The sequence below is a fragment of the Notamacropus eugenii genome, chromosome 1, assembly GCF_028372415.1.
Source record: "Notamacropus eugenii isolate mMacEug1 chromosome 1, mMacEug1.pri_v2, whole genome shotgun sequence".
Classification (NCBI taxonomy): Eukaryota; Metazoa; Chordata; class Mammalia; order Diprotodontia; family Macropodidae; genus Notamacropus; species Notamacropus eugenii.
In genome coordinates this window covers 596719249-596742289 of record NC_092872.1, presented here as the reverse complement: position 1 = coordinate 596742289, position 23041 = coordinate 596719249, and the positions used below count along the sequence as shown (strand labels likewise).

Genomic DNA, 23041 nt, shown 5'->3' with positions numbered 1-23041 from the left:
AAAACAATTTTCAACATTCGTTTTTAAAACTGAATTCCAAATTCTCTCCTTCCCTCCCCCCACACTGAGGAGGCAAGCAATTTTATACAGCTATACATGTGCAGTCATGCAAAACATGTTTTCATATTAGTTACACTGTAAAAGAAAACATACATCAAAATAAAACCCAAAGAAAAACAAAGAAAGTTTAAAAAATATGCTTTGAACTGTATTCAGACTCCAACAGTTTTTTCTCTGGAGGCAGATAATCTTTTTCATCGTAAGTCCTTCAAGTTGTCTTGGATAACTGTATTACTGAGAAGAGCTAAGTCATTTACAGTTGATCATCTTAAAATATTGCTGTTACTATGAACAAAGTCTAGAATTCTTCCCACTGTAGCACACTGTCTCAAAACATATACAATGATTTTGTTTTTAAATGTGAGCTCCTTCAGGGCTTTGTGTTTTTTGTCAGTTAATAACACTTGGAGGGAGGGATGGCATCGAGGAAAGACTCAAGAAGAAGAAGAATTGAGTTTTGAAATAAACTAAGGATTCTAAGAGATGGAAGTGAGGAAGTGTGCATTCCTGGCACAAATAGCATCCTGGGCAAAAGAGGAGAAAAGAATGAAATATCACAGCAAAAAGGTGTTTGGATAGACCACTGAGTGAAAAAAGGGAAGTTATTTGTGAAGCTACAGAGGTAGGGTTGAACCAGGCTATGAAAAACCTTAAACAGGTTCTATTTTTACCCCAGAGGTAATAGAAAACTATGGAAATGTATTTAGCAAGGGAGTGACACAACTTGTGCTTTAGGAAACCAATTTGGCAGCAGTATGGAGGATCAATCGACTCAAGGAACAGATCTGAAGGAAGACCAACCAAGATACTACTGCAATAGTCTCGGGAAGAAAAGATGAGGGCTTGAACTAGCTGAAGTGAAAAGAAGGGGACAGATACAAGAGATGTTACAGACTTAGAACTGACAAGATATGACAACTGATTAAATATAAGTTGTGAGGGAAAGTGAGAAGTTGTAGGTAACTTTAAGATTGTGAATTTGGGCCATTGGAAAAATGGAAGAGACCTTGACATAAATAGGAAAGTTTGGAAGAGGAGTGGAACTGGGGGAAAAGAAAATTAGTTTTGTTTTAGGAACGCTAGGTTTGAGATATCTTTGGGACACATTCCAATTAATAAATCTAATAACTAGTTGGTGGTGTGAAACTGGAGCTAGGAGAGAGACCGGTTGGATATTCTAGATTTGGGAGCCATCAAGCTAAAGATAAAAATTAAACTTGAAGTTGGGGTGGATGGGATGGTGATAACTGACAAAAGAGAAAGCAAAGCTGTTCAAATCTTTGTTTTTATTTTATCTGCAAGAGAATGACTTGTATATGGGAAATGACAGAACTAAAACAATTAATAGGATGTTGACACCCAAGATGAGTAAGGAGATAGGAAGAACTTAGCTGCTCTAGAGGAAGTCAAGTTACTTGTCCCAGTCTACATCCTCAACTTCTGAAAGAACTGGCATATGTGACTGCTAAGCCATTGTTGGTGATATGCGAAAGACCACAGAAGATAGAAGAGTTTCTACAAAACTAAAAGTGGCAAATGTTATCCCAACTGTCAAAAATAACAAAGAGAACAGAGTAAAAAATATAGGCTTAATAGCTCTTTTTGAAGCTAGTTTTTACATAGTGCTCTAAGGTTAGCTAAGCAATTTACAATACTTTCTCATTTGATCCTCATGACAAATTTGATAAGTGATATTTTTATCGCCATTTAACAAATGAGAAAACTGACGCAGATTGAGATTTAGTAACTTGTCTGTGGTCACATAAGTAACAAAGACAGGATTTAAACCCAGGTCTTCCTGACTCCAGGTCTAGTAAGTCTTGCACTGTATCCAGTGAGCCACTTGTGCAGTTTTCCTGGGAAATCTCTAGATTACATTATTAAAGAAATGGCTGGAGAATATCTAGAAAGAGAAGGAAAATGGCAGAACCAGCATGGCTTCATCATGAACAGGTCCTGTCAGATTAACTTTATTCCCTTTTTTTTTTAATTGGTTGGTTGGTTTGTTGTTGTCCTTCATTCTTGAGGAGGACCAAAATGACATCACTATGATACAGTCAAGTTTCATTGTGTCTGACTGTGGCTGATCAGACCAATATGAGCTTGGTATGCTCCACCACAGGTTGGGCACAAATAGTCTGTGTGAACATTTGGGGTGGATACTCTAAATTTGTACATCTTCTGTTTCCTTTGAGTTGTTTCAATTCTGCTTTGCTCATAGAGCACAGCACCTTCTCTGATATGGGCATGCCATGCTGAGTGGTCCTGTGCCACTGTCTCCCATGTCACACAATCAATTCAACTTCTTAAGAGAGAACTTGAGAGTGTCCTTGTATCACTTCTTCTGACCACCATGTGAACATTTATCCCATGTGATTTCTCCATAAAATAGTCTTTTTGGCAAGCATAGATTTTGCATTCAAACATCATGGCCAGCCCATTGGAGCAGCACTCTCCGAAGCAGAGTCTGAATGGTTGGCAGTTTAGTTTGAGTAAAATCCTCAGTGTCAAGTACCTTATCCTGCCAGGTGATCTTCAGAATCTTAAGACAATTCAAATGGAAGTGATTTAGTTTCCTGGCATGGCACTAGTATACTGTCCAGTTTTCACAGAAATACAACAATGAAGTCAGCACAACAGCTCTGTAGATCTTCAGTCTGGTAGTCAGTCTAATACCTCCTCTCTCCCATACTTTTCTTCAGAGCCTCCCAAACTCTGAACTAACTCTGGCAATGTGTGCATCCACCTCATAACCAATGTGTACATCCACCTCATAACCAATGTGTACATCTCTGGTAAGTACACTATTAAGGTAAGTGAACTTACAATTTTGACAGAATTACTATGCTAGCAAACGAAGAAAATACTGTGGCTATAGTCTACTTAGGCTTTAGTAAAGCTCTGATAAAATATTTCATGCAGTTCTTGGGGAGAAGATGGAAGAGATGGGTTAGACGATAATATAATCAGACAGTTTCAGAACTAGTTGGACAGCTGTACTGAGTAGTTGTAAATGTCAACCCAGCAGGAGGTTTATGGCGCAATAACCCAAAGATCTGTGCTTGATCCTGTACTGTTAAACATTTGTATCCATGACTTAGGTAAAGGCATAGATGGTATCTTCATCAAATTTCCCTATGACCAAAATCCAGGATTTTCAAGATCCAAAAGGATCTTGACAGGCTAAAGCACTGAGGTGACTCTAATAAGATGAAATTCAATAGGGCCAAATGTAAAATCTTGCATTTGGGTACAAAAAAATTAACTTTGCAAGTATAAGATAGGTGAAGCATGGATAAATAGCAGTTGTTCTGAACAAGATTTGGAGTTTTAGTGGCCTCCAGGTTCAATATGGTTTTTTTTTTTTCACAAAACAAAGCACAAACAAGCAGGGAATTTTTAAAGTAATGAAAGGGATTCATTTTACATCATTTCTTAAAAAGTGGTATTAAATGGAGATTCATGGTTTCATATACAATCATTTGTGTTCTATTATATATATTAAAATGCTCTTTTTTGGTAGTTAGGTTTCAAGTTAAAACTTTTTATTTTAAACAAAAAGTATCAAACATTCAATAAACTTGGAGAATATAAAGACTGAGAAAATGGAATCAAATTCAGCAATTAAATGAATGACATCTTTGGAAAATGAGTAAACTAATTCAAAGAAATTCGGAAACTAGAGTTGAAAAGTGAACAAAAAGAAAAGGAAGTGGAAGAATTAAGAGCAAACGTTTTTCTAGGAATATGGCTATGAAAGAGAGAGATAGATAAATGGAGGGAATAGTAGAGACAATAGGTTTTTTTTTTTTTTAAAGGATGGGTGAAAGCTGGGCATGTCTGCAGAAAGAAGGGAAGAAGCCAGTGGAAAGCGAGAATGATTAGAGACTGTGGGCGATTGTGATGATAATCTGGTCAAGAAGATAGGAGGGGATGAGATCAAGAGTAAGTGTATAGATGTTTGCCTTAGTGAGGAAAAAGGCCTCTACCCTATTAGACACCAAATAAATGAAGAAGGAATCAAGCATGGTGTCAAAGGGTTTTGAGATATAGAGATGGGGAGAAGAGGGACCTCAACCAGAGGTCCTATTTATAGTTGAGCTGGTAGTTTTACAATAATTTATCATGTGATGAAGCTGCTAAGAGCTATGAATGGTCGTTAGTTTCTCAGCAAAAGTAAGATACAAGATTATCTGCTGAGAGCTGAGGAAAGAAAAAGTGTGAGGGACTTAACAAGAGAAGGTTTGGAACAATTGCTGTGGGAACTGCAAGAGAAAATCAGTTACCAGGTGAAATTTTCATCCACAAAGCAATGAAATTTTCAAAGTTTGTTAGGACAGTAATATGCCTTGTCCCATTTCTGCTGGAAATTTAGTGTTTCTATCATTAGCAGATTAAGTTATTAAGCAGTGTATATCAAGAAAAAAAAATGAACCTCCAAAGAACAGGGAAAAAATCCACATTCAAAACAAGAAATCTTAGAGACATCTAAAATGATTCAAATTAAGATCCTAAATATCTCCTGTAGATCACTGATTTTCAATAAATTCTTTGTATTTATGCTAGCACGCTAGCAACTGTATGCTTTCATGTAAGTTATCATTCTTCAATTTCCCCTCCTGATTGGATGCTCCATAACCTCCCATCTCTTCCACTCCCACACAGCTCAAGATAGCACCCTACTATTTCCTCTCCACAGTGGGTTGGTTGGGAAGCAACAACTGAAGTGGGGATAATGCTACCAGTAGTGGTTTTTACATCCTGGCATAGAGCCACATATAAAGCCAACACTCAGTAAATATTCATTTTATTTTTCCACAGTCTTCTACAAGTATCTACTTACAGAAATTAAACCTCCACCCAAATTCTTAAGGACATTTTTTCTAACACTAATCCCCAAATCTGACTGTCAAGTATGTAAATCAGTCAAATTATTCAGAATCCACTAAGTCCTATTTTAATAAGTCTAATGATCTACAATATAACGTAATATATAATTATAACATATAATAATAAAAATAAGTCTGAGGGACACAAATAGCCAAGCCCTAACAAACTTGGAGTTACTGAGTAGGAAGAATACATTTCAGACTATCTGAATTTCACAGTTCTATGAATGTATGAATAGTAGAGATGTAACCCAAAAACAACTTCGTACTACGCTGCACCCCTTTGTCACTGTGCTATCTGCCTCTTTTTTCTTTTCTTCCCCCAAATTTATTAATTTTTTTGTATTCAGTTTTCAACATTCACTTCCATAAGTTTTAAATTTTCTCCTCCTTCATCCCCAAGACAACATGCAACCCTTTATGGACTCTACAAATACATTCCCATTAAAAACATTTTCACATCAGAATGTTGTACAGAAGAACTATAGGAAAAAGGAGAAACCATGAGAAAACACAAAACAAAAGAGAAAATAGTCTGCTTCACTCTGCATTCTGACTCCATGGTTCCAATCCTGGTGGATGGCATTTACCATCATGAGTCCTTTGGAATTGTTTTAGGTCCTTAAGTTCAGTAAAATCAGTCATTATGCACTGTGGCTGTTCCTGTGTATAATGTTCTCCTAGTTCTGTTTGCTTCATTTAGCATCAGTTCATATAAATCTTTCCAGGATTTTCTGAAGTCTGCCTATTTATCATTTTTTATGGCACATCAGCATTCTATTACATTCCTATACCACAACTTGTTCAGCCATTCCCCAATTGGTAGGCATCCCCTCAATTTCCACCTCTTGGCCACAATAAAAAGAACTGCTATAAATGTTTTTATATATGTGGGTCCTTTACTCATTTTTATGATCTCTTTGGGATATAACCCTAGAAGCAATAATGCTGGGTCAAAGGCTATGTACATTCTTATACCCCTCTGGGCATAATTCCAAATTGCACTCCAGAATGGCTGGATCAGCTCATAGCTTCCACAACAATGAATCAGGTTTTCAACTTTCCCACATCCTATCAAACATTTATTGTTTTCCTGTTTGTCATGTTAGCCAAAATGAAAGGTGTGATATGGTACCTCAGAGCTGTTTTGATTTACATCTCTCTAATTAATAGTGATTTAGAGCATTTTTTCATACAACTATATATAGCTTAAATGTTTTCCTCTGAAAACTGCCTATTCATGTCATATGAACATTTATCAATTGGTGAATGAATTGTTTTCTTTTAAATTTGATTCAGTTCTCTATATATTTTAGAAATGAGACCTTTATCACAGACACTAGGTATAAAAATTATTTCCCAGTTTTTTGCTTCACTCCTAATCTTGGTTGCTTTGGCTTTGTTTATACAGAACCTTTTCAATTTAATGTGATCAAAACTAACCATTTTACATTTCATAATGTTCTCTATCTTTTGTTTGGTCATAAATTCCTCTGTTCTCCATAAATCTGACAGATAAACTATTCCTTGCTCCTCTAATTTGTTTATAGCATCAGTCTCTATGCCTAGATTGTGTACCCATTTGAACTTTATTTTAGTATATGGTGTCAGACACTGGTCTATGCCCAATTTTTGCCATATTATTTTCCAGTTTTCCCCGCAGTTTTTGTCAGATAGTGAGTTCTTATCCCAGAAGCTGGGATCTTTGGGTTTGTCTAATCATTGATTTCTGTGTCTTATGTACCTAACCTATTCCACTGATCTACCCCTCTATTTATTAGACAGTACCAAGTGGTTTTGATGATAGCTGCTTTACAATACAATTAAGATCTGATTGGGCTAGATTGCCTTCCTTAGCTTTTCTTTTCATTAATTCCTTTGATATTCTGGACCTTTTGTTCTTCCAGAAGAATTCTGATATTATTTTTTCTACCTCTATAAAATAATTTTGGGTAGTTTGATTGGTATGGCACTGAATAAGTAAATTAATTTAAGTAGAACTGTCATTTTTATTATGTTAGCTTGACATACTTGCAAGCAACTGTTGCTTTTTCAATTATTTATATCTGACTTCCTTTGTGTGAAAAGTGTTTTATAATTGTGTTCATATAGTCCCTGGGTTTGTTTTGGTAGGCAGACTCCCAAATATTTTATAATGTCTACATTAACTTTAAGTGGAATTTCTCTTTCCATCTCTCGCTGTTGGGTTTTATTAGTAATTCATAGAAATGCTGATGATCTGTGTGGGTTTGTTTTCTATCCTACAACTCTGCTAAAGTTGTTTATTATTTCAAGTGGTTTTTTACTTGATTTTCTAGGATTCTCTAAGTATATCATCATATCTACAGAGACTGATAACTTAATTTCTTTTTTGCCTATTCTAATTCCTTCAATTTCTTTTTCTTCTCATATTGCTAAAGCTAACATTTCTAGTACTACGTTGAACAACTGATCATAATGGACACCCTTGTTTTACCCCTGATCTTACTGGAGATGCCTCTAGCTTATCCCCATTACATGTAATGCTTGTTGAAGGTTTTGGATATATGCTGCTTATCATTTTAAGGAAAGTTCCATTTATTCCTATGCTTTGTAGTGTTTTTAATAGGAATAGGTGGGATATTTTATCAAAAGCGTTTTCTGCACCTGTTGAGATGACTATATGGTTTCTGTTAAGTTTGTTGTTGATATGATCAATTATGCTGATAGTTTTCCTAAAATTGAACTAGCCCTACATTCCTGGTATAAATTCTGTTTGACCAAAGTGTATTATTCTCATGATAATTTGCTGTAATCTTTTTCCTAATATCTTATTGAAAATTTTTGCAACTATATTCACTAGGGAAATTGGTGTGTAATTTTCTTTCTCTGTTTTGGCTCTTTCTAGTTTAGGTATCAGCACCATGTTTGTATCATAAAAAGAATATGGTAGGACTCCACCAATTTTTCCAAAGAGTCTACACAGTATTGGAATTAACTTTTCTTTAAATGTTTGATAGGATTCGCTTATAAATCCGTCTGGCCCTGAAGATTTTTTCCTAGGTAGTTCATCAATAGCTTATTCAATTGCTTTTTCCGAGATGGGGTTATTTAAGTATTTTACTTCCTCTTCTGTTAATCTGAGCAATTTTATATTTTTGTAAATATTCCTCCATTTCACTAAGTTTATCAAACTTTATGGGCATACAATTGGACAAAATAATTCCTAATTATTGTTTTAATTTGCTCTTCATTGGAGGTGAATTCACCTTTTTCATTTTTGATATTGGTAATTTGGTTTTCTTTTTTAATCAAATTGACCAAAGGTTTATCAATTTATTGATTTTTTCATAAAATCAGCTCTTAGTTTTATTTCTTAGTTCAATAGTTTTCTTAATTTCAATTTTATGAATCTCTCCTTTGGTTTTCAGTATTTCTAATCTGGCATTTAATTGGGGATTTTCAATTTGTTCTTTTTTTAGCTTTTTCAATTGTATGATCAATTTATTGATCTCCTCTTTCTCTATTTTATTCATGGAAGTATTCAGAGATCTAAAACTTGCCCTAAGAACTGCTTTCACAGCATCCCATAAGTTTTGGTATGTTGTTTCATTACTGTCATTCTTTTGAATGACATTATTGATTGTTTCTATGATTTGTTGTTTGATCCACTCATTCTTTAGAATTAGATTATATAGTCTCCAATTGATTTTTAGTCTATCTTTCCATGGCCCTTTACGACATAAAATTTTTATTGCATCATGATCTGAAAGGGATGTACTGACAATTTCTGCCTTTCTACACTGTGAGGTTTTTATGCCTTAGTATATGGTCAATTTTTGTGTATGTGCCATGTACCACTGAGAAAAAGGTCTATTTCATTCAGTTTTCTCCTGGGGTCAACCATATCTACCTTTCCCAGAATTCTATTCATCTCCTTAACTTCTTTCTTGTTTATTTTGAGATTAGATTTATCAAGTTCAGAGAAGGGGAGGTGAGGTCCCCCACTAGTATAGTTTTGCTCTGTTTCTTCCTGTAACTTCCTTAACTTCTCCTCTGAGAATCTGAATGCTAAATCACTTGTGCATATATGTTTAGTAATGATATTACTTCATTGTCTATGGTGCCTTTCAGCAGGATATAGTTTCCTTCCTCATCTCTTTTGATTAGATCTATTTTTGCTTTTGCTTTGTATGATATTAGTATTATTATCTCTGCTTTTCTTTTTTACTTCAGCTGAAGCATGATATATTCTATTCCTTTCACCCTGTGTGTGTTCCCATTTCAAATGTATTTCCTATAAACAACATATTGTGGGATTACGGTTTTTAATCCATTCTGCTATTCCTCTCCGATTTATGGAAGAGTTCATCCCACTCACAGTTATGATTACTATCTGTCAGTTACGATTACTATCTGTGTCTTTCTCTCCTTCCTATTCCTCACCCCATTTATGCCTTTATTTCTTCCTTCTCTCTTCCCCTCCTCAAAAAGAGTTTTACTTCTGACCACTGCCTCCCTCAATCTTCCCTCCCTTTTATCAGGCCCTCTACCTTTTCTTTCCCCTTTCCCCTCCTACTGCTTATAGTACAAGTTAAATTTCTGTACTTAACTGAGTATATTATTCCCTCCATAAATCAAATCTGATGAGAGTAAGGTTCGTTTTTGTGCCTTTTCATGAGATGTAATTTACCCTTTTCTGCCTCTTCCTTTGCTCTTCTCCCATTACAATCCCTTTGCACCCCTTAATTAGGTTTCTCATCATAACATCAGTTAGTTTATACCCTCACCCTATACCTCTTAAATATCTTCATAAAGATACAATTCTAAAGATTAACAATTATTATCCTCCCCTATAGGGATGTACACAGTTCGTGCTCATTGAATAACAAGGCTTTGCTTTGTTTTTTCCTATTTACCTTTTTATGCCTCTCTTGAGTCTTATATTTGAAGATCAACTTTTCCATTAAGCTCTGGCCTCTTCATCAGGATGGTCTGGAAATCCTTATTTCAATGAATGGCCATCTCCATGCTGGAAAGATTATGCTCAATTTTTGGTGGGTAGTTGATCCTTGGTTGTAGTTCAATGCTCCTTTGCCTTACAGAATACCACATTCCAATCCCTCTGATCTTTTAATATAGAAGCTGCAAGGTCTTGTGTCATCCTAACTGTAGTTCCATGATGTTTGAATTGTTTCTTTCTGGCAGCTTCCAGTATTTTCTCCTTGACCTCGTAATTCTGGAATTGACACAATATTTCTTGGCATTATCAATTTGGGATCTCTTCCAGGAGGTGATTGGTGGATTCTTTTGATGACTATTTTACTTTTGGTTCTAGGACCTCAGGCAGTTTTCTTTGATGATTTCTTGGAAGATAATGTCCTCGCTCTTTTTTTCAGCATGGCTTTCTGATAGACCAGTAATTCTTAGATTTTCTCTCTTGGATCTATTTTCCAGGTCAGTTCATTCTTTAGATTTTGTTTGAGTAATTCTTGATGCCTCATAGACTCATTAGCTTCTACTTGCCCAAGTCTAATTTATAACAAATTATTTTCTTCATTTAGCTTTTGTATCTGCTTTTCCATCTGTTCATTTTTTTCTCTTAAGGAGTTATTTTTTCCAGTTAGGTTTTGTACCTCCTTATCCATTTGCCCAATTTTACTTTTTAAGGAGCTGTTCTCTTCACTGAATTCTTTTTTCATTTTGTCAATTGCAGTTATAAAATCATTGGTCAATTTTTCTTCTACCTATCTAATTTGACTTTTAAAAGCAATTTCCAAGAATGCTTTCTGGGCTTGAGACCAGTTAATATTCCCTTTGAGGTTTCAGATGTGGTTATAGAGTCAATGCTGTCCTCTATGAATCCGTATTTTGATCTTCCCTGTCCCCATAATAAGAGTCTATGGTCTTTGCTTTTCCAATTTGCTTCTGGCTCGTGGTGATTGCCTTTTTCCTGGCTTTTAGAGTAGATCTCTGTTTCTTGGGCACAGGGGCCTTTGTCTCAAGTTTCTTGTGCTGGAGTTACTGGGTTTGTGTGCTGTGGCCTCTGGTACTGTCAGCTAAAAGCTCTACAATGCTGCAGCTTACCTGGTGCTGAGGTGGCTGATGTGTGCCAAGGCCAAGGCCAGGTGAAGTCTATCTGAGTTTCCCTGGGGTTACACTGATGCTCACAGCATGTGATGTGGAGGAGGGGTGGTCTGGCTGCTAGAGGTCTCCTCCTTCCCTAGGGCTGCAGTAGAGAACAGGCAGGTTCAGCGGCTGGTGGAGCCCAGTCTTCACTGGTGTCTGCTCACTTCCCTTGGTTGTGCAAAGACAAGCCTGAGGTCCTGGGGTCTTGGCATTTGCCCTGGGGCTAAGGATCTCTTATTGGTCTGCTGAAATGGGGCTTTCTTGGATGCCTCCAGTCTTGCACTGATCCCCTTCAGTCACAGCAAAAGGGATTCTTCCTGGAGATCTCCCTAGCCTCCCAAGCTAAAAGACTACTGTACCCCTTCTCCTGACCCTATTATTTCAGAATTATTTCCTGGAGCAATATTCCTTGGATTTTTCAAGGTCATCAAGGGGAGGGTGAGAGCACTTACAGTTTACTCTATCTTTGCTCCCAGAAGTTCAACTATGTGACTTTCAAACATTTATTCTGTGGGCTGATAATCCTAGGAGTAGCTGCTACCGCTGTCATGGGCCCTGCATTTCTTTCTCACCCAGTTCCACCAGACTCCTATCCCGTGCTGAGAGGTTAGAGAATCTGAACTGCTGTTGGTGATTGAGTTCGCCTAGGCCACTCCCACTCCACTATGGCCAAGCCTACACTGGTGTAGGCTGTGCACTCTGTGCTCCCCCCACCCGTGTAACAGATTCTTCCCATTGACCTCCTGGGCTGTCCTGGGTTGGAAATCTGCCACACTCTGTCTCCTAGTGGCTTCTGCCACTCTAAAATGTGTTCAGATTCATTTTTTACAGGTATCTGAAAGAATCTGTGGAAATGCTCAGGTGAGTCCCCACTTTCACTCAGCCATCTTGGCTCTACCTCTCCTCTCCCCCTACCACTGTCCTATCTTCTTCTGAAATTGGAAGTTAAAATAATAGCCATTCCCACATCAGTTCATGACTAGTTCACTTTCTAAGACTGAGGCATCTAAGGCTTCACTGTTCTTTTTTATTATGGTCCATATGGCTGTGCTGTCCTAGTCTTTTCTATAACTACCAGTAGAATGCCAAGCAAGCCATACATTTAAGGCAGAAAAGGACCTCAGAGATCAGTTAAACTAATCTCTCTTCATTTTACTGAGGAGAAAACTGAGGCCCAAAGAGGTGGGTGGAGAGTTCGTTCCTCATCTCTTCACATTTCCCACCGGGCTGTATTCTTCTGGTCTCTTCCATCATGCCCCAAGCTGGGTACCTTCTCTTTTTACCCCTGCCTTCTTTCCAGCTCTCTTTTCTATGTTGTCTTCTCCATTAAAACATAGGTTCCTTGAGGGCAGGGACTGTCCTTTGATTTGCTTGTATTTGGATTCCCAGAGTTTTTAGCACAGTGCTGGCACATAATAAGTATTTAATAAATTTAATAAATGCTTTTGTTCACTGCCCATGTTATAAAAGTAAAAAGTAGTAGAAGCAGATCTGAACAAAAGATCTTTTGAGTTCATACCCAGTATTCTTTTCACTAAGACACAACTATCTGAGATTTAAAAGTCAATGGATATTTTTGAGAATTAACATATGGATATGTTTAATAAATAAAAAAACAGTACAACTGGCCTTTATTAATACTGGATAAGATTGTCTCATTATTCACTTATGATTTTGACATGAAGTTTCATTTTAATACTATTTCATAAAGAAAATATTTTGATAATTAAAAGCCAAATATTCTCAAAGTAGATCTCAAAATGTATAAATTCTAATACTAAGAATGTGTTCTATAAATTTATTTGCTTACTTAAAACTGTGCATGTAATCACATTACTATTAATAATTACTCTCATACATCAATGAACAAATAGATGTCAAATGATCTTGGTGCAACAACTTGGTTGAAGACAATTAAGAAAATTCTGCATTAATCACTATATAGGGTATTTCATTTAAACTCTGGCCGCAAAAGGAGTAAATAGTGCCTTTTTTCTGACAGTGTATAAGAAAATAAGTAGAAACTAAAGATATAATGAAAAGAATGTAATTTTCATTTTGTTCTAATTTTTCTAAACAAATCCACTTATACATAATAAATTTCATAATCTTTACTCCATGAAAAAAAGAATAGCAAAGATACTATGAAAACACATCTTGTACAATGATATTTGAAGCTATGTAATATTTTAAGCTACATGGTAGCTTATATAATGTGTTTATAATAATGGGTGCCAATTATATTAAAAATTATTGTCACTATCATTACTTACCTACATATATCAGATTGGGAATATTCATAAAGTTTTCTTTCCAGATCTAATCTCTTCTTTTCACTGCAGTATTAAAAAGAAAATTAGTAACAAAATTAATATCCAAGATTTGCAAAAGGGCTTTACAGCTTACAAACATGCCTCTGCAACTAGTTGCATTGCCCAAGATTAAAATAATATTAACTAACATTTACATAGCACTTTAAAGTTTTATAATGGGCTTTCCTCATAGCAAGCCTGACAGGTAGGTACTATAGTATTATTCCAGGTCTGTTAATGGGAAAACTCAAATTCAGAAAGGTAAAGCTTAGAAGACAAATTTTATTATTTTTTAGAAGAATTTTTTAAAGTTATCTTCAGTGTTCTACAATCACTACCATATAACTTAGATTTTTTTTTCCCTCTCCCTCCCTCCCTTTCCCCTCCCTCCCTGAGACAGCACACAATTTTATATAGGTTCTACACATACATTCCTATTAAATACATTTTCACCATAGTCATATTGCACAGAAGAATTAAAATGAATGAGAGAAATCATATAACGAACCAAAACGTAATACAAAAGAAAATGTTCTGCTACATTCCGCAATTGAATTCCATAGTTCCTTCTCTGGATGTGGAAGGCATTTTGCCTTAAAAGACCATTGGGAATTTTTTTAAGTCCTTGCATTGCAATGAAGTTCTAAGTCTACCAGAAAAAAATCCTCACACACTGTGGTTGTTATCGTATATAAAGTTCTCCTGGTTCTGTTCCTTTTGCTCAGCATCAGATCATATATGTCTTTCCAGGCCTCTCTGAAGTATTCCTGTTCATCATTTCTTATTACATTGATATACCATAAATTTATTCAGCCATTCCACAATTGATGGGAATCCCCTTGACTTCCAGTTTTTGGCCACCCCAAAGAGTACTGCTATATATATTTTTGTACATGTGGGACCCTTTCCCATTTTTATGATCTCTTTGGTATATAGTCCTAGAAGTAAATATTGCTGGGTCAAAGGGTATGCACATTTTTGTAGCCCTTTTGGGCATAGTTCCAAGTTGCTTTCCAGAAGGGTTGGAGAAGCTCACAGCTCCACCAACAATGAATTAGTGTTCCAACTCTCCCACATCTTCTCCAACATTTATCATCTCTCTGTTTTGTCATGTTAGCCAATCTGATAGGTGTGATATGGTGTCTCAGAGTCGTTTTGATTTCCATCTCTCTAATCAATAGTGATTTAGAGCATTTTTCCATATGACTATAGGTAGCTTTAATTTCTTCCTCTGAAAACTACCTATTCATATCCTTTGACCATTTATCAATTGGAGAATGACTTGCATTCTTGTACATTTGACTCAGTTCTCTATATATTTTAGAAAGGAGGCCTTTATCACAGACACTGTTTTCAAAAATTCTTTCCCAGTTTTCTGCTTTCCTCCTAATCTTGGCTGATTTGGGTTTGGTTGTGCAAAAACTTTTCAGTGCACTGTAATCAAAATTAACCATTTTGCACTTTATAATGCTTTCTATCTCTTGTTTAGTCAAAAATTCTTCCCTTCTTCATAAATCTGATAAATATACTATTCCTTCCTCTATTAATTTATTTATAGTATCGGTCTTTATACCTAAACCATGTACCCATTTGGACTCTATTCTTGTGTACAGTGTCAGGCATTGGTCTATGCCTAGCTTCTGCCACACTGTTATCCAGTTTTCCCAGCAATTTTTGTCAAACAGTGAGTTCTTATCCCAGAAGCTGGGGTCCTTGGGTTTATCAAACAGTAGTTTGCTATATTCATTGAATACTGTGTCTTGAATACCTAGCATATTCCACTGGTCTACCCTTCTGTTTCTTAGCCAGTACCAAGTGGTTTTGATAAGTGCTGCTTTATAATAGCATTTGAGATCTGAACTAGGTCACCTTCCTTAGCATTTATTTTCATTAGTTCCTTTGATACTCTGGACCTTTTGTTCTTCCAGATGAATTTTGATACTATTTTTTCCAGCTCTAGAAAATAATTATCTGATAGTTTGGTATGGCACTAAATAAGTACATTAATCTAGGCAGAATTGTCATTTTTATTATATTGACTTGGCCTACCCATGAGCAACTGATGTTTTTCCACTTACTTAGTTCTGATTTTATTTGTGTGAAAGGTATCTTGTAATTGTGTTCATATACTCCCTGGATTTGCTTTGGCAGGTAGAATCCCAAATATTTTATAATGTCTACCCTAGCTTTAAGTGGGATTTCTCTTTCTATCTCTTGCTATTGGACTTTGTAGAAAACAAATTTTAGAACTGCATCTTTGCATAAGACCTTCTGGCTACAAATTTAGAGCTTTTTACTACCTGCATCCAAGCAACAGAGTTACTCAGAGGTCAGTAGGGAAGTCAGATATGTAAAAATAAAAAATGAGAAAGAGGAAGGATTCCTAAAGCAAATATAGAAACAAAGCAGAAGAAAAGGGTACATCCCAGGAATCTTTGGAAAAGACTTTTTCAAGGTAGATTTTCATGAAAACAAAAGGGAAATGAGAAGAGATATTTAAATGTAAGGCCAGGATAACATTTTCTGTCCATACTGATCCAACTTGCCTTTTGACATTATGGACAGGATTACAATGCTGGTACAAAGGAAAACAATTTTGGGCTTAGGGCAGGCGAGATCTCAAATGAGTTTGGCCCCACTGGCTAGAATTAAAACTAACTTTTCTATCAGTATTTTAACTCCTTCAAATTTGTCTATTTCTTCATAAAGCTTTTATGTCACTGTTCTTTACTATCTCCCAGTAACAAATATTAACAAACAAGAGCAGTGAAATGCAAACTGGGGGAAAAGTAAAGGAAGTGAGTCACAGAACACAATTAAATGTGAATACCCTGACTAGTATCAGACATTGGATTAGTGAGTGAAGTATCTTAACTAACCACAAACTAGCCCACCTAAGGTTGCAATTAAGAAGTCCTTTGTGAAAGAAAAAAAAAAGCCTCAAACATCTCAGAGATTTTACCTTATGCCCAGAAAACGGGCAAAGACAGAATACTCAAGGAACTAAAGTCAATAGTACAGGGGTGGAAAATATTGCATATAATGTCAGGTCTTTCAGTGGTAGTTTTGCTGAACTTTTTTCCCCTCTTTTTATTCTCTAAGTGATAGCTCTCTTGGAGAGGTTAAGGAAGGGAGATGAGCAAATGAAGAGAATTACAAACAAAAAATATCAATAAAAATGTTTTTAAGATCTTTAAAACTAGCTAGTTTTACTGGCTAGTAATGATGGGCTCATTGGAAACAGAAGTTCAGTGAGAAAGATATAAAATAGGGCTGCAACAGTTATTAAATATTTTTAGGTTTTTAATATTTTTATTAGATAATTCTTTCTTTTGGCTGTGGCAAAGTATTGCATTTTTCCCCCTTAGGGCTAGACCTACATGTGTATTCACTGAAATTTACCTCAGCCTTGATTTCTGCGACCCAGTATAAACCCAGATTTTTTTCTTTCAAAACTATTCATTCATATCTGTCTTGGAGACTCTTTATTTTCATCTTACCCACTGTATGTGCCTATTATCTACTAGGACTTTGTGTTGGATTCTCAGCTGTATTTACTTTATACAGCTGTTTCCTAGTCTTTGTGTCTTTGATTACTACCATTCATAACAGAATTTTAATTTAATTTCAAGACTGATCTTGGAATATTCCTAAACCTGTGGACATTATGTCTAGAACCAACAGGAATTTCTATTTTCATGTTTTATTTTCCCCATTACTATTGTATTCAGAATTTTGTGTGACTGTGGTTTTGTCCTTCATTCTCAAAGAGTATACCATGACATCACAGAGATGATGACATGACTTGCAATTGACTTTGATTTGAGTGAAGAAGGGATGTACAAAGTCACCAGCCTTACTCCAGAGTGTCATCTGGGTCTAGAGGCCTGATATCGAACAGGACAACTGGAGATGGCCCAGGATGTAGGGGGAGACCTTGACCCTTTAATCTGAAGTCTTCTTAAGTTCTCACTTTGAGTGAATATGACTCTTTAAAAAGTGAGTCAAGGGATAGCCCCTTTAATAAAAAAAAAAAAATCAAACTGGGAGAAGATCCTCAGGGTTACTGGCCAAAAGACAAACAGTTCAGAATTTTACACTTCAAGGGAAAGTTCTACTAATAATGAGGGAATTAATTCAGGATTCACTCATCAAAACTATGAGTAAAAGTTTCTATGGAAATGTATTTTCTTTATGTTGATGCTTACATAAAATACTATGAAATAAATCAAATATATTAATTAATCCATCCATTACTTTCACTACTATTCAGCCCCTTCTATTCAATTCCAGTATTCCACTGAATTGTGACACAGAGAACTGGGAATGGTTCAGAGGAAAAAAAACACAAAAATTACTAATTTTTACTAAAAATTACTAAATTACTAATATGAATTACTTTCATAAAAGAAAATGTTAAAGGAGTCATAAAGTTATTCATTTGAATGAAAGGCCAAAAATAATGACCTTTGAGAATAACTTATAGTAGTGGTGTAGTAGACAGAGTTGACCTCAGTCAGGAAAAACTGGCTTAAAGAACTGGCTATTTCTGAAATAGACTAGATAAACGTCAATCTCTCAGTAAAGCCTAAGGACTCCTGCTTAAAAAAAAAATATATATGTTTTTAAATGCACAAAATAAAATACATGGGATTTTGGCAGAAACAAATTGTACTGAAATATAAGTATCAAGAAATTTTAATAAACAAGCTTACAAACTCAAGATAAATAGTCCAGAGATGTCAAACTCAAAAACAGAAATGAGCCATTAGTCAGTATATAAGAATCACTATGGATTCATATTGACATAGAAAACCACACAACATTATTTGTGCTTTGCTGAATTTTTACTTAATTTGTTAAATACTTCTCAATTACATTTTAATCTGGTTCACTACACTTAGTAGTGTTGTGGGCCCAGTGCTCGACATCTCCACTCTACGGTAAAAATTTCAGAGCAGGAGTCAATCCATGCTGGTATTTTCTCACCAGGAGTTCCCTACACCAGTGAAATCTCGTACCCAGTCTAAATAAGAATAAGAGATGACATTTATAGACCATTTTAAGGTTTGCAAAATGCTTTACAAACAGTATCACATTTGATTCTCACAACAACATTCCAAAGTGGATGCAATTATTATCTCTAATTTCAGAAGAGGAAACTGAGACCTACCCAAGATCACATGGCTATTAAGTGTCTGAGATAGAATTTAAACCCAAGTCTTCTTGACTCCAAATCTGGTGCTCTTTCCAGAATGCCATTTTGCTTCAAATGTTAACTTCAACACAAGGATTTACTATGCATCTACTGTGTGCTGAGTCTTTTGACAGCCTTTAGATATAAATACATAAAGAACTCCTATTAAGTGTCCAGATTATCTCAATCTCTATTAAAGACAAAGCAAAAGAAAATGGACTTGATATTTAGTAAGATATCTGGATATAAGAAAAAATTACTGAAAGGACTACTTAATATAGGAATGAATGCCAAGGATGGCTGCCTTCCTTGTTTTTTTCTACTAGACCAGCACCAGAAGTCCTCAGACTCTCCCTACTGCCATTAACAGAACACTCAGATTCATTGGACCCATCAACATCGGGCCCAACCCCATTCTCCAAGGAATAAAACCAGTGTGTCCTGTTCCAGTGTGGCCTAGATCCACACAAACCAAACCAATGCAGATTTACTAGACTGGGCTTCTTCCCCCAAATAGAGAAGGATGGGTGAGGGAGGATGGAAATACAGACAGAAATGGAATAACAAATGAATTGATGGCTGCAGCCCCTAAAACCAAAGGAATCTCAACCCTTATATTTATCTTTATTTAGTCTACATACCACTGGTATGGTCAATTGGCACACATATAAAAGGTTCTAGCTCCTTTTTTCATCCTAAATATAAAATAATGCTAGTCTCACATACCTTTGGCTACTCAGAATTAACCTGCAGTTCCAGGTAGTATTAATTTCCTGGTTGCATGTTTGGCCTTACTGCTCAGCTGTCTAACAAAATTAAAACCCAAGAGTGAGAGTGAAGTGCTTCTGGTATCCTTTTTACATGAAACAATTCCACTTAAGGCTTATATGCTATTAATAAAACTTATGGCTTCATTAGAGGAATGAGTAGCTATAATCTTAAGATTCTTTAATGAAACAGTATACCAACTTACATCAAAAAAGACGAGGCAGCAGTTCATCACAGAATAATAGAATCGCAGAGTTAGAGCAGACCCCAGTCAACATCTAATACAAGCCACACTGAATGAGAAACCCCAATACTATACCTAACAAATGATTATTCAGCCTTTACTGGAAACATCAAATTAAGTGAACTACCACAAGATGGTTTTCCATATTTGAATCGCTCTTTGTTACATTAATATACCAAGTTTTCCCCCATGTAAAACTCAAATTGCATCTTCGCAACTTCTATCTATTGCTCCTACTTCTTCCATGTGGGGTTAATTTCTCTTCCACATGACAGTCTTTCAATACATTACTTGTACACAGGTACTGTGCTCTCCCCTAAACATTCCCATGTCTTAAACCAAACCTCATATGGCATGAATCTGAAAACTTCAAGACCTTGGGGACCATCATCTGAACACTCAACAGCTTATCAATGTCCAATTGAAAACGTGACACATTTATAAAAGCATTATCCTGATATGGTCTGACCAGGACAGAATATAGTAGTGCTATTATTTCCCAACTCTCAGATACTATGCCTTTCTTATCATAAGCATGATATTGTACTAGTATGACTTCCAAGTCATGTGAACTACAAGATGCAGGACTCGATATTTTCTCCGACAAAAACTTCCAAAACATAAATTATGAGCCAAAGATAAAGCAACTTCAGGTGTCTCCATGATCTAAGGCATCCAAAATTCAAAGGAAGGTTTAAAAACAACAACAACCAAGAACTGCAGATTGCTTACCCAGAGTACACTCAGCACCCTTCCCCAACCATGCACATAAGTAGCGAGGATGCACCAGCAAACCCAAAGAAGGCATCCAGCCCCGAATCCAGTGCCTCCTACCCCTTTCCAGTACCAAGGAGACCTCTGATCCAGACTGCAGCCAGCACAGCCCAGTTTTTCAAGAGCAAAAGCCTCTGGCAGCAAACCTACAGGATCAGCACTGCAAACCTCTAAACTACATGTGCCAAGGCAAATAACTGAAGTTCACAAGTCACCAGAAGATGACACCTTGTGTTGGAGGGGAATGTATGCATAACTCCACTAAATCTGAGGGAAAGAATCCAGCTGGGGCCAGTTTTGACCACTCAAAATTCACTTGGAGGAGAGATCTAGGCTGGTAAACTGTGAATTGTCTGCCATGGGAAGATGCTGAGATACTCTGAGATCTGAGCCCCAAGGAAACTATGATCAGAGAGGAAAGAGTCAGAAAGTAAACAAAAATAGAAAAATAAAGGGGAGGGAGAAAGGGAGCTAAATTATAAAGATCTGAGAAGGCAGAAAATTCAAAGAGATTGAACATAAGCAGATAAATCAATAGGGAAAACATTAAAAACAGAAAGCAATATGGCTTCCAGATCTAGTAAACTAGTTCAGACATCTATGAATAATTATTGGAAAATAATCCCTGTAGAATGTGAGGAGAATATAGAAACACAACACAGTTTCTGAGTGATTTAAGAGAAATGCAAATCAGAAAATTTATGTCTCATACAGCAAAAATAATCAGCAGAATAGAAAAAGTAGGATCTGGAACAAGACCTGAACAGGCCTCTGGGGCAGAATTCCCAGCAGGGAAGGTCTCATCCCTCAACCCACAAGTGCCAAAGAAAGCGTCAAAGGTCAGTGAGAGGGCTTTCCCAGAGGGGCGAGAGGGGAGCAGGGTCCCCCCAGGATAGGTCCCAGCAGTGGCGGCAGCAGCAGCAGGGCAGCAGTGCTGTGTGACAGTGGCTGAGTCAGGTGGCAGCTTTCATTGTGGGAGCAGCTCAGCTTAAAACCCCTGGGGGACTTGAGCAGCTGATCTGAATCTCAGCCTTGACAGGAAAGAAAAATGATAAAGGACTTTCTAAAGTTGAACTGTTTATATTCCTACATGGAAAGATAATTTGTGTAACTCTTGAGACTTTTTTCAGTATTTGGGTAGATGGAGAGATTTCAGTATTTGGGTAGATGGAGACATCACACACATACACACACACACACACACACACAGGCACACACATAGACAGAGAGCACAGGTTGAGTTGAATCAGAAGGAATGATATCTATAAAAAATAAAATTAAGGGGTGAGAAAGGATTATATTGGGAGGAGAAAGGGAGGAATGGAATGGGGCAAACTATCACTCATAAAAAAGATAAGAAAAATCTTTTTCAATGCAGAAGAAAAGGGAGGAGGTGAGAGGGGAAAAGTGAAGCTTACTCCCTTCACAAATGGCTTACGGAGGGAATAACATGCTCACTCAATTTGGTATGAAAATCTAGCTTACACTACAGGAAAGTAGGAGAGAAGGGAACAAATGGGACGGGGGCGGGGGGTGAGGATGATAGAAGGGAGGGCAAATGGGAGAATGGAGTAATTAGAAGCAAACATTTTGGGGAAGGGACACAGTCAAATGAAAGAATAGAATAAATGGGGGACAGGGTAGGATGGAGGGAAATATAGTTAGTCTTACACAACACGATATCATGGAAGTCTTTTGCAAAACAACACATATACAGCCTGCATTGAATTGCTTGCCTTCTCAGTGGGGATGGGTGGGGAGGGAGGAAGGAAGAGAAGTTAGAATTCAAAGTACCAGAAATGAATGTTGAGAATTGTTATTACATATAACTGGGAAATAAGAACTACAGGTAATCAGGTAAAAAAACTCTATCTTGTCAAGAAAAGAGAGAAGATGGGGATAAGGGAAGGGTGGGGTATGATAGAAGTGAGGACATATTGAGGGAAGGCGGTAATCAAAATGCAAGACATTATGGGGTGGGGGAGAGGAGAGATGGGGAGAAAATTTGGAACTCAAAATTTTGTGGAAGTGAATGTTGAAAACTATAAATAAATTGAAAAAATAAAATTAATTAATTAAAAAAGAAACATGTAAAACGGGAACACACACAAGGTGAAAGGAGTAGAATATATTATATATACTTCAGCTGAAGTAAAAAGAAAGCAGTGGTAGCAATCCTAGTATCAGACAAAGAAAAAGCAAAAATAGATCTAATCAAAAGAGATAAGGAAGGAAACTATATCCTGTTAAAAGGAACCACAGACAATGAAGTAATATCATTACTAAACATATATACACCAACTGGTATAGCATCCAGATTCTTAGAGGAGAAATTAAGGGAGTTACAGGATGAAATAGAGAGCAACACTATACTAGTGGGGGACCTCAACCTCCCCCTTTCTGAACTTGATAAATCTAACCTCAAAATAAACAAGAAAGAAGTTAAGGAGGTGAATAGAATTCTGGGAAAGGTAAATATGGTTGACCACTGGAGAAAACTGAAAGGAGATAGAAAAAAATATACTTTTTTCTCAGTGGTACATGGCATATACACAAAAACTGACCACATACTAGGGCATAAACACCTCACAATCCAGTGCAGAAAGGCAGAAATAGCCAATGCATCCTTTTCAGATCATGACGCAAAAAAAGAAAAATTTTATGTAATAAAGGGCCATGGAAAGATAGG

The 23041-nt window shown here is 36.4% G+C and overlaps 1 protein-coding gene across 12 annotated transcripts in view; it reads right to left on the bottom strand.

Moving 5' to 3' along the window:
• Positions 1–23041, bottom strand: part of KIZ (kizuna centrosomal protein) — a 247314-nt gene that overhangs the window by 210735 nt on the left and 13538 nt on the right. For all 12 annotated transcript variants that reach the window (XM_072634586.1, XM_072634588.1, XM_072634594.1 and 9 more), the window contains exon 2: positions 13331–13393. In XM_072634586.1, the coding sequence (XP_072490687.1) occupies positions 13331–13393 (63 nt within the window). The remainder of the gene's footprint in view (positions 1–13330; positions 13394–23041) is intronic.